The sequence below is a fragment of the Hyperolius riggenbachi genome, chromosome 10, assembly GCF_040937935.1.
Source record: "Hyperolius riggenbachi isolate aHypRig1 chromosome 10, aHypRig1.pri, whole genome shotgun sequence".
Lineage (NCBI taxonomy): Eukaryota > Metazoa > Chordata > Amphibia > Anura > Hyperoliidae > Hyperolius > Hyperolius riggenbachi.
In genome coordinates this window covers 268,732,608-268,745,726 of record NC_090655.1, presented here as the reverse complement: position 1 = coordinate 268,745,726, position 13,119 = coordinate 268,732,608, and the positions used below count along the sequence as shown (strand labels likewise).

Below are 13,119 nucleotides of genomic sequence, written 5' to 3'. Positions count from 1 at the left end.
GTTATTATTCACCCACTCCTGAAGCTCAGCTAAGCGCGCCTTTACTTGTGGGGTAGGGTCTGTGATGCAAGGTTTGAATGATAAATATAGCTGGGTGTCATCAGCATAGCAGTGATATGTCTGGCCAAGTTTTGTATGATTTTTCTCTTAAAAAGATTTTGTGTAAAATATTTTATTTTGCTATTGTTCCCCCTCCGCCATGCCAATGTCCGAGTTGTGGTAGACTTTGTACACCTTTGTAGACCACTGCTGTAACCTCCCAGGAATGTGTGCATGGAGAGGAGGAGAGAAGCACCAGATGATGAGCAAGGCACACTGGAAGAGAGGACTGTGGTACTGAATGTGCAGGATACCACAGCTTATGGGAGATTATCACCCGCTAGCAAATTATGTTCTTTTCTGTGCTCTGTTCATTACTGCTAATATCTTACAGCTATAATCTGTTATCCTTTTCAGAACTGAGATCTGAGCTCAAAGAACAAGAGTCATATGTGAGGAGTGATCAGCAGTCTGTGGAGGAGGGTGATATGATGAGGACAATTAAAGAAGAAGAAGAAAAGACGTATATGATAAGTGATCAGCAGTCTATGGAGAAGGGTGACATAATGAGGACAATTAAAAAGGAAGAAGAAGAGACATATGTGAGGAGTGATCAGCAGCCCATGGAGAAGGGTGACACGATGAAGACAAGTAAAGAGGAAGCAGAGGCATCATATATGAGGAGTGATCAGCAGTCTATAGAGGAGGGTGAAATGATGGGGACAAATGTAGAAGATGATGCACTTCAAGAGGACAAGACAGGTGAGTAGTGAACATTAAATGTGTTTTGTAATTATTATGACTGTGTCACTGCTCCCAGACTGGCTATATTAGGGTTATGCTATGGACTCCTGTTAGTTTTGTCATCTAAAACTATCATTCATGTTGGTATTTGGAGACAGCTCACTTACAATAACAGTACAGACACCCTGATGGCTTTGGAGTATGCTTTGTTCTGTGGAGAGATTGCAATCTGTGACAGAGATTGCATCTTATGGTGTGAAAAATACGGCACTTCCCAGCACAGCTGAATCAGGGATTTATCTGACTGCCATCTGCAGCCAGGAAGGATGTTACCCCTGATCTGCTGGGATATGTGCGAGTTCAGGACAGTGATCATTTTTTTCTGGTTGAATTTAAAGAACGGATGTAATTTTTTCAACCAAAGGTGCATGACTTTACATTTATCCACATGAAATGTCCTCTCCCCTCCGTCTGTCCATATTGCCACACTGTAGATCCTGCTGTAATATGTCACTTTCCTGCTTAGTCTTGATAATTTTGTATCCTCTGCAGAGATGAGAAACATTTCTCTGTATTTCATCCGCTGGATCATTCATACAGGTCCTTCTCAAAAAATGGGCATATTGTGATAAAGTTCATTATTTTCTGTAATGTACTGATAAACATTAGACTTTCATATATTTTAGATTCATTACACACAACTGAAGTAGTTCAAGCCTTTTATTGGTTTAATATTGATGATTTTGGCATACTGCTCATGAAAACCCACAATTCCTATCTCAAAAAATTAGCATATTATGAAAAGGTTCTCTAAACGAGCTATTAACCTAATCATCTGAATCAACTAATTAACTCGAAACACCTGCAAAAGATTCCTGAGGCTTTTAAAAACTCCCAGCCTGGTTCATTACTCAAAACCGCAATCATGGATAAGACTGCCGACCTGATTGCTGTCCAGAAGGCCATAATTGACACCCTCAAGCAAGAGGGTAAGACACAGAAAGAAATTTCTGAATGAATAGGCTGTTCCCAGAGTGCTGTATCAAGGCACCTCAGTGGGAAGTCTGTGGGAAGGAAAAAGTGTGGCAGAAAACGCTGCACAACGAGAAGAGGTGACCGGACCCTGAGGAAGATTGTGGAGAAGGACCAATTCCAGACCTTGGGGGACCTGCGGAAGCAGTGGACTGAGTCTGGAGTAGAAACATCCAGAGCCACCGTGTACAGGCGTGTGCAGGAAATGGGCTACAGGTGCCGCATTCCCCAGGTCAAGCCACTTCTGCCGCTGTTTCTGGTTCAAAAGTGCCTGACCTGGGCTACAGAGAAGCATCACTGGACTGTTGCTCAGTGGTCCAAAGTACTTTTTTCGGATGAAAGCAACTTTTGCATGTCATTCGGAAATCAAGGTGCAAGAGTCTGGAGGAAGACTGGGGAGAGGGAAATGCCAAAATGCCTGAAGTCCAGTGTCAAGTACCCACAGTCAGTGATGGTCTGGGGTGCCATGTCAGCTGCTGGTGTTGGTCCACTGTGTTTTATCAAGGGCAGGGTCAATGCAGCTAGCTATCAGGAGATTTTGGAGCACTTCATGCTTCCATCTGCTGAAAAGCTTTATGGAGATGAAGATTTCATTTTTCAGCACGACCTGGCACCTGCTCACAGTGCCAAAACCACTGGTAAATGGTTTACTGACCATGGTATTACTGTGCTCAATTGGCCTGCCAACTCTCCTGACCTGAACCCCATAGAGAATCTGTGGGATGTTGTGAAGAGAAAGTTGAGAGACACAAGACCCAACACTCTGGATGAGCTTAAGGCCGCTATCGAAGCATCCTGGGCCTCCATAACACCTGAGCAGTGCCACAGGCTGATTGCCTCCATGCCACGCCGCATTGAAGCAGTCATTTCTGCAAAAGGATTCCCGACCAAGTATTGAGTGCATAACTGAACTTAATTATTTGAAGGTTGACTTTTTTGTTTTAAAAACGCTTTTCTTTTATTGGTCGGATTAAATATGCTAATTTTTTGAGATAGGAATTTGGGGTTTTCATGAGCTGTATGCCAAAATCATCAATATTAAAACAATAAAAGGCTTGAACTACTTCAGTTGTGTGTAATGAATCTAAAATATATGAAAGTCTAATGTTTATCAGTACATTACAGAAAATACTGAACTTTATCACAATATGCTAATTTTTTGAGAAGGACCAGTACATAGACTGAACCTTCAGCAGTTCTCTGTCAGGCTGATAACTAGTGATGGGCAGTGATATGCTAATAACTCTGAGATGGTGCAAATTGTATGCTAATGAAATGCAAAGTTATGCAGCTGCTGCATCTGGTCCATTTCCAAACTGCATAAACTTGGAATTATCAGCAGCTCACTGACCCTCCCTAATGATAATTGTTCCTCCCTACAGAATTCTCTAACAGGAAGTGATGATGTTTCTCTATTTGCAGGGCGGAGTCCCGGCATCAGGAACCTCTCAGAGACTCGTCTCTCTGTATCCACAGACTGTACAACGGATGATGATGTCACTAGACAAGAGTCTCCTGCAGATATCCTGGTTACCCCAAATATTCCCCCAGACTCCCCTCACCTGTCTAACCCTGAGGGGCCTCATACCGAGCACAGCTCTTCCCCTGCTGGGGGGTCTTATTCCTGTTCCTCGTGTGGGAAATGTTTTGTTTGGAAATCAAATCTTGTCAGACATGAGAGAACTCATACTGGTGAGAAGCCCTATGCATGTGCTGAGTGTGGGAAATGTTTTGAGCGTAAATCAAAGCTAAGCAATCATGAGAGAATACACACTGGTGAGAAGCCCTATTCATGTGCTGAGTGTGGGAAGTGTTTTGGACAAAAATCACACCTTGTTAGTCATCATAGATTGCACACTGGTGAGAAGCCATATTCATGTGCTGAGTGTGGGAAATGGTTTAGGCATAAATCAAGTCTAGTTCCTCATGAGAGACTACACACTGGTGAGAAGCCCTATTCATGTGCTGAGTGTGGGAAATGTTTTGAACAAAAATCACAGCTTGTTAGTCATGAGATAACACACACTGGTGAGAAGCCCTATTCGTGTGCTGAGTGTGGTAAATGTTTTGGATGGAAAACACAGCTAGTCAGTCATGAGAGATCTCACACTGATGACAAGCAATATTCATGTGCTGAGTGTGGGAAATGTTTTAGTGAAAAATCAAGTCTAGTTAATCATGAAAGAATACACACTGGTGAGAAGCCCTATTCATGTGCTGAGTGTGGGAAATGTTTTGGGAATAAATCGTATCTTGTCACACATGAGAGATCTCACACTGGTGAGAAGCCCTATTCATGTGCTGAGTGTGGGAAATGTTTTGTACAGAAATCACACCTTATCACACATGAGAGATTTCACACTGGTGAGAAGCCCTATTCATGTGCTGAGTGTGGGAAATGTTTTGTAAAAAAAACACAGCTTGTTAGTCATGAGATAACACACACTGGTGAGAAGCCCTATTCATGTGCTGAGTGTGGGAAATGTTTTGGGAATAAATCTAACCTTGTCACACATAAGAGATCACACACTGGTGAGAAGCCATATTCATGTGCTGAGTGTGGGAAATGTTTTGGTGATAAAAGCAACCTTGTCAGACATGAGAGATCTCACACTGGTGAGAAGCCCTATTCATGTGCTGAGTGTGGGAAATGGTTTGGGAATAAATCAAACCTTGTCAGACATGAGAGAATACACACTGGTGAGAAGCCGTATTCATGTGCTGAGTGTGGGAAATGTTTTGGATGGAAAACACAACTAGTCAGACATGAGAGATCTCACTCCAGTGATCTCTCCTCCGTACATCTCCTCACTAGTTTCCAGACACCAACCAAACCACAATCTCAGATCTGAAGTATCTCTATGCTGGGTGCACCCGGAAAGGGTGACGTATTGCCTTTTATTGTGACAGCTGCTGGATTGCTGAATTTTTGCTATTAAACACAGCGGTGTGCATTTTACTGGTGCTCATGCGGTCTTTGCTGTTGGAATTGCTTGGACTATTTTTCCCGCACGTGGAGGCACAGGAAGAGGAAGCACGCTGTGCATGTTGTTATTCCTGAGCTGTCAGACCAGGTGAGTGCATGGACTGCTTTTCTATCTTTAATTGATTGCAATCTCAGATCTGCACAGGAGCTTCTTTTGTCCTCCTCTAGAATTACCTCTTCGCATTCATGTATACAAGACTTTTCACGTGCCTCACCCCTCCTCTGGAATGCCCTTCTACAGCACATCTGTCACTCCCCCACCTTTGAATTCTTAAAATGCTCTCTCAAAACTCACCTTTTCTGACAAGCATACGCTCTAACTTAGGCCATTCCCCCTTCCAGGGCTGTGGAGTCGGAGCAATTTTGGGTGCCTGGAGTCGGGAAAAAATGCTCCGACTCCTAATGAATTTAACCTGTAATTAAAATAGAAAATATATGTTCTATTTCTCAGATAATAGTCATCATAAATAATTTATATATACAGTAATAGCTGTGCTTAGTCCACAAAAATGAAATAAACAAATCAAAATTAGTTACGTGTGCTGCTTCAATAAAGCAGTCCCCGTATTTTTAAAGTCAGATATAGATATCTGATTGTGACTGTACAGTGTATATGATGTGTACACAGGAATCTCTTATATATACTAAATAACATCTATGCTGTAAGAATAAAGCCCGATGTGTAGCCGTGTCACTAATAGAGATGGTCAATGAGATGGAAATAATTCTGCGTTGATGCTGATTTATGCAAATGTATTCACTCTTTGCTTATGAAATCAAATAATTTATGTTAAAATTTGTTTTGGTGACTTCGAATTAAAGGGTACCTGAGATGGATGAAAAGAAAAAAATTATACATACCTGGGGCTTCCTCCACTCCCCTTCAGGCCAATCAGTCCCTCGCTGTCCTCCTCCACCACCTGGATCTTCTGCGATGAGTTCCAGTAATTCCGGCAGTCAGCGCATTCCGGCCACGTGCCGCTCCTACAGCCAGGAGCATTCTGCACCTGCGCAATTGTGCTGCGCAGGTGTAGTACGCTCCTGGCGGCGGAGTGTGTGCATGTGCAATACGCCCGACTGGCTCAAGTACCTGGAATCATACCAGAAGATCCAGGTGCCGGAGGAGGACAGCGAGGGACTGATTAGCCTGAAGGGAGCTGGAGGAAACCCCAGGTATGTATAAAACTTTAATTTCATCTGTCTCAGGTTTACTTTGTTACACAGTAGTACTAAACTCTACATATGCTCTCCCCACAGAGCTGCAGGGAATCCACTGAGAATGTTGTGCACATTGAACACAGAGGTATTGTCTATCACCCATAAACCTGGTTCAGATTGTGCATGAAGAATGTGTAATAGAGGAAGAATCTCCTCATTCTCCTGCAGAGTACCTGCACATCACCCTTACATGTACCCACAGTCACATTGCCTAGGGCCTGATCCATGTTCAGATGTGTAATAGAGGAAGAATCTCCTCATTCCCCTGCAGAGTACCTGCACATTACTCTTACATGTACCCACAGTTACATTGTCTAGGGCCTGATCCATGTTCAGATTGTGCGTGAAGAATGTGTAATAGAGGAAGAATCTCCTCATTCCCCTGCAAAGTACCTGCACATCACCCTTACATGTACAAACAGTTACATTGCCTAGGGCCTGATAGATGTTCTTTGTTCCGGTCTGTACATTTTACAAGTACTCTTACCAAGGACTAGTTTTAGTCTATAACTAAAGAGAATAAATATGGCAGTCTACATATCCCTCTCACTTCAGTTGTCTATTAAAATTCCTAAGGGCTCTTTCACATCAGAGCTTGCGTTGGAGAACGCTCAAAGCATACGTTTTGTTGTATGCCTTTTACTGCGTTTTGATATGCGTTGCACTGCAGTGAGTGTGCGTTTTTAATCCGTTTTCAATGCGTTACTGCACATAGAAAAACGCAGGTAATTTTTTTTTCTTTTAGTTGTCAACTTTCTACATTGTTCCTCTGTTGCATTCTGGGACTGATTGCCTGCGTTAACGGATTAAAAACGCGCATAGTGTGCGTTTTACATTGACTAACATTGTAACGCATAAAGCTAGCGTTGGCCAAAAAACTGCGCCTGGGTGCAGTGGAACGCAACGCACAAAAAGGCTGCGTTATATGTGAAAGCTAAAATGAAAGTCTATGGACTTTCATTTCACCTTGGGTAACGCAAACTTTATCCTTTGCGTTGAAACGCAGAAAATCTGCCCTAATGTGAAAGAGCCCTAAGCGTTGGCAGTTAAGAGATGAATTTCATGTTACATACTTTCAATCAACAAGATTGTAATAAGCAAATTAGAGGAGTCGGAGGAATCCTAAACTGTGGAGTTGGAGTTGGTGGATTTTTGCAGGGCTGTGGAGTCGGTACTAAAATCTTCTGTCTCCGACTCCTCAGTTTATGAAACCACGACTCTGACTCTAACTTTGACTCCGGGTACCCAAAATGACTCCGACTCCTTAGTCTAATACTTAACAGGGCTGTGGATTTTTTTCAAAAATCATCTGACTCTGACTCCTCAGTTTATGAAATCAACGACTCCAACTCTGACTCCGGGTGCCCAAAATTGCTCCGACTCCTCGACTCCAACTCCACAGGCCTGGATTTTTGTACCGACTACACAGCCCTGCCCCCTTCAACCTCACGTCAAGTCTTACTCCTTATTGAATAACCCAAATACGCACTGCCTGCATATACACTGCACATTTCCCCACCTCCTGTTTAACCCCATTCTTTTAGATTGTAAACTTGCAAGGGCAGAGCTCTCTCACCCTTTTGTGTCTTGGAATTTGTTGTTCATTTCATACCTTGTGCTTACATCTGTCATTGTAATCTTTAGTTCTGTATTTTGCATCAGTGTCCATATTTGATGAATATCGTTGTCTGTATCATTATGCACCCTTTGTTTGTTTTCTTACTTTGTACAGCTCCATGGAATATGTTGGCGCTTTATAAATCAATCACAATAAAAGTCCTATTCATTTGCTGAGCGTGGGAAATATTTTAGAAGTAGTCACTACTTGTCAGACGAGTGTTAAGTGTGGGCGACGTCTTGGCCATAAGTGTTCCTTTTACAAGTATTTTTACTCAGAATCCTGAGGGCTCTTTCATGCTACTCTGTGAATTGTTTTGTTAAAGCTTTAAAGACCCTGAACTGAGACGTAGTATTGAAATGACCGACACCATCCATTTATATTGCTCTTTTATTGCATAATCAGATCTTGTACCGCCTTCAGCGACGTTTCGGTGGCTATCTCCTTTATCAAGCAAGGTTTGGTACAAAATAAACATACATCACAGTTTACACCATCTTTATACACATGTTTGACAAAGCAGCCGATGAAATACAATGTAACACCTATCCAATCATTAACACGGACCTGATGGGGAACTGACCTGCTGCTCTGCCATAGGATGCTGGATCCATCTCCCCACGTCATTATGCGGAGAGGGTCCCGATCATCCCGCACCTGCGCATAGCTGTACTCACACAGCGTCACCCCGATCCGCCTACGGCGGACCTGACGGGGAACTGCAGCGAGTGACGTAGAGCGTGGGCGGCACACAGGCCACCCACGTCTTCGCAAGCCATGCAACCAGTGAGATTCGTGCCAGACTCCCAGCGCCGCCCCTAGAGGCCGCACTCCGAATCCACCCACTCCCACCTCGTTGTAACCATGGTGATGGACAACAAGGCACCCCTCACATACAAGGAAGACTCTATACCTTACGATAGCATAAAATGAACAAATGATCTTACCTCTGCATCATGATATACTGCCATAGTTATTAATGCAGGGGATTTTGCATGGGGGAGCTCCAGATAAATATCAGATCTATATTGCAAAAATAAAAAAATAAAATAACAAAAATCAAAAATTAATGAATAAACATAAAGATAGCAATGACATAGCCAGATGGCATGGAAAACAGGCATATTAAATACAAGGTATCAGATCCAGTTCTCTATTATCCAGCAGTGGCTGGATAGTGTACTGGTTAAGGGCTCTGCCTTTGACATGGGAGACCAGGGTTCGAATCCTGGCTATGGTCAATACCTATTCAGTAAGGAGTTCAAGGCAAGACTCCCTAACACTGCAGGGTGGCCTCCTGAGCGTGTCCCAGTGGCTGCAGCTCTTGAGCGCTTTGAGTCCGACAGGAGAAAAGCGCTATACAAATGTTCAGATTATTATTATTATTATTATTATTATTAAGACCTCTAGGCTCCATAGAATCTAGTTTTTTTTATCCAATATGCTTCCCTATATAAAAGTTTCTTAAGCCTATCTCCTCCCCTCCTAGATGGTAGTACTTGCTCCAAAATCATCAAAATGATTAGCCACTGACTGTTCAACAAGCTTCTCTCTAATTGCATGTTTGTGAGAGGAGAGTCTAACTTTCATTTTTTGAGTGGTCTGGCCAACATACACTAACCCACAGGGGCACTTCAAAGCATAAACAACATACATGGAGTCACATGAGTGACAACCCCTAATTTTAATCTTAGTACCCCTATGGGGATGTGTAATAGTATCCCCTTTGATCACTGAACTGCAGTGAACACAATTAAGACATGGAAAAGTGCCCCTGCGGGTCAGTGCACGTCGGCCAGCACCACCTCCAGTACTATCAGCATGCACCAACCTATCCCTCAAGGATGGTGCTTTTCTATAAGAAAAAAACTGCAACATTTTTAAATTCAGCAATATGTGAGAAGCTATCAGACAGCAAGTGCCAATTACGCTTAATAATTTTTGCTATATTATAGCTTTCAGTATTAAATCTTGACACAAATGGCACTCTGTTAGTCAGCCTCTTGTGATGTCTGCCTCCCACGCCATCCGCAAGTCTCGCCATCGCACCATCTACCAATTGACCTGGATATCCCCAACGCAAAAAATTATTGCGCATTTCTCCTATCCTAACTTCCCTCTGTCGCTCATCCGACACTATGGTATGTACTCTTTTGAATTGACTCAACGGAATCGACCTCTTAGTAGCCAACGGACGGAAACTCCCAAAGTGCAACAGGGAGTTCTCATCCGTTGGCTTTGTATAGAGGTCAGTTTTCAATACATTGCCATCTTGAACAACCATGACATCCAAAAAGGAAATCTGTCTTTCAGAGGTATTGACAGTAAATCTTATATCCTTGTTACAGGACACAATCTCAGCCACAAAAGCATCTAGGGTCGAACGTGGCCCCGACCACATGCAGAACATATCATCAATGTATCTAAACCACTGTATAGCATACTGTTTGAACAACTCATTTGTATATATATATACATATCCTCATACACTCCCATGAATATGTTTGCATAGGTCGGGGCCACGTTCGACCCCATCGCTGTACCCTTAATTTGCATGAAAAAATCATCCTCAAATCGAAAATAATTGTTTCTCAGAACCAACTCCAACAAATCACAGATAAACTTAACCTGTCGAGTATCAAAATCTGAAGCTGTCTCCAACATAAATTTGACAGCCTCTACACCCCCATCATGTGGGATGGAGGTGTAGAGGCTCTCTACATTCATAGTAACTAACAGGCAATCCCCTTCCAAGGGCTCCATGTTTCTAAGCACATTTAAAAACATCTGAGTATCCCTAAGATATGATTTCTGTCTGGCCACATACGGTCTTAAAATTTTATCTAGATATTTAGCTATGGGTGAAAAAACTGACTTGACCCCCGCTACTATAGGGCGTCCTGGGGGATTGTCCAACGTTTTGTGTATTTTAGGACATGTATAAAGAACTGGAGTGATGGGCTCTGATTGAATCAAATAATTAGCTAGCTTCATATCGATGAGTCATCTTGTGATGCCTTCGACACAATGTCCTGGATTTTTTGTTGGATTTCTCTCAAAGGGTCTCCATTTAACAAACGGTAAGTCCCCTGATCTGCAAGTTGTCTTCTAATTTCGTTTTTATAGGAGATTGTATCCATGACGACGACAGCCCCACCTTTATCTGCTGGCTTTATAGTTAACGAAGGATTGTCCATCAGTTCTTGTAATGCCAGTTTCTCATCTCTATTTAAATTGTTGGAAACAGACATAGCCAATTTATCAGATCTACGCAACAATGTATCTACCTCACCCTGCACTTTCCGAATAAATTAATCAATGATCTGACAGGAAGGTGGTTAAAAATTGGATTTAGACCAAAGTCCTAGATCTCTATGTGTAAGTGTTCCATCTTCCATCTGTGGGGGTGTCGTCGACATGAAATCCCTCGGTATAGAAAAATAATACTTTAACTTGATGTTCCTAAAAAAAACCGCTGCAACTCGATATCTACTTCCTGAGGATCAGGCCAATTCGTTGGGGAGAAAGACAGTCTATGGTTGAGGGCAACCATCTGCTTCGGTGCCAGCTGCACAGATGAAATATTGACAACTAAATTTTCCTCTGGTAGGGGCGTGATTGTCGTGGTCTCAGCCTGGATTTTATGGTGCCTCCTCCTGCGCCCTCCCCTGCGTTTCCTGGGACGTCTGACAGACCTTCCTGTGAAGAACTGACCAAAAAACTGTCGATTGAGATTGTGATTCTTCTTGACCTGTACCAGGGATCTTTACTCCTTTCGGTCTACGGGGTAACCTAGGTCTACCCCCAGGTTTTTGCCAGGCATACACATACCCAGATGTATAATCAAGCTCATCACGCTGGTATTTTTCTCGTTTTATGGCCTCAACATTCCTTTGATGTGTATCCAATAAAGTTACCAGTTCATCTTCAAATTGTTCATAAGCTTCTATTGAGATCACTTGTTTTAATTTGTCCTTGAGGTCAATCCTTGTTTGCGTGAGCTTTGGCAACTCATCTTGGATTCTCTGGATGGTCACGACCATAGCGTCAAATGATGCTTAGTTCCAGATATGTGACCATGTATCACAGAAGGTTTTGTCAGATGGAAACATTATGCGTGCCACATGGGCCCGCATACCTCTTGGTATGCGCCCCACTCTACGATACAAAAGTAATGTGTAGCTTAGCTACCTTCTGTATCTGTCGACGTATAGCCTTGTCATCAGAGGCATTCAAAAAGGCTACTTCATGAGATACTTGAGTTATGATCTTTGAAGTCTCCTCTGCCGTGTAGGAGAAAGTAAGGAGATTAAGATCCGCATCATCCATGTTTTCTTAGCACCTTCAGCTGATAAGCTGATAACTTTACAGAGTCATGTCACTGACTGTCCTCAGAGGAGCTCACAATCTAATCCTACCATAGCCATAGTCTAATGTCCTACCATATTATTATTATGTATTTATATAGCACTGACATCTTTTGCACTGTACAGAGTGCATAGTCATGTCACTGACTGTCCTCAGAGGAGCTCACAGTCTAATCCCTACCATAGTCATAGTCTAATGTCTTACCATATTATTATTATGTATTTATAAAGCACTGACATCTTCTGCAGCACATTACAGAGTCATGTCACTGACTGTCCTCAGAGGAGCTCACATTGTAATCAATGTCATATGTATGGTAACTAGGACATTACTTCATATTACTATTACTTTATATAAATACTATGCAAAGTTTTGCTGGGCAGCGGTGTCTCAATTACAATGCTGCTTTGTACATTATGCCCTGTCCATGATACATCATGACCACGCCCACCTTCCGGTGCATGGTCACACCCCTTTTCCCACCCATTCATGGGATGTGTGGACCCCAGGTTGAAATTTTTCTAGTGGCCCCCCAGGGTCGCAGTCCGACCCTGAGTGTACTGCTTCACATTGACAGACCAAACTCACTGTGTAACGTACCGCAAACAGCTGTTTGTGTAGTGATGTCCATGCTGGTGCGCACGATGGCGAGAGTGCAGGCGATGGCGGTTTTCCAGCCCATATGCTCGAGCTGAGGTGAAAAGATATGCAATGGTATGGTAATAAAGTGTGCTGCCAGTGTGGGACTACAAATCCCAGCTGGCCTGGCAACTGTCTGTGGGCTCTATCTATGCAGTGTCACCCACAAAGACAGCTATGCTTTAGTAAGTTAAATCACAAATGCAGTGAAAAGATATGCAATGGTATGGTAATACAGTGTGGGACTATAAATCCCAGCTAGCCTGGCTGGCAACTGTCTGGGCTCTAGGATATGCAGTGTCAGCCACAAAGATGCTTTAGTAAGTTAGATCACAAATGCAGTGAAAAGATATGCAATGGTAATACAGAGTGTGCTGGGCCTGGTACAGTACAGTCAGCAACTAGGCCCAGCTAAGGAATCTATGCCTGTCTGTGGTCTGGTCACACACACACCCACACATCCACATCCACATCC

At 42.9% G+C, this 13,119-nt stretch overlaps 1 protein-coding gene across 1 annotated transcript in view; it reads left to right on the top strand.

Annotated features, from left to right (window-relative positions):
- LOC137537186 (uncharacterized) overlaps positions 1-13,119 on the top strand; it is a 274,266-nt gene that overhangs the window by 159,209 nt on the left and 101,938 nt on the right. The window contains exons 11-12 of the mRNA XM_068259298.1: positions 457-801; positions 3,238-4,666. Coding sequence (XP_068115399.1) covers positions 457-801; positions 3,238-4,666 — 1,774 coding nt within the window. The remainder of the gene's footprint in view (positions 1-456; positions 802-3,237; positions 4,667-13,119) is intronic.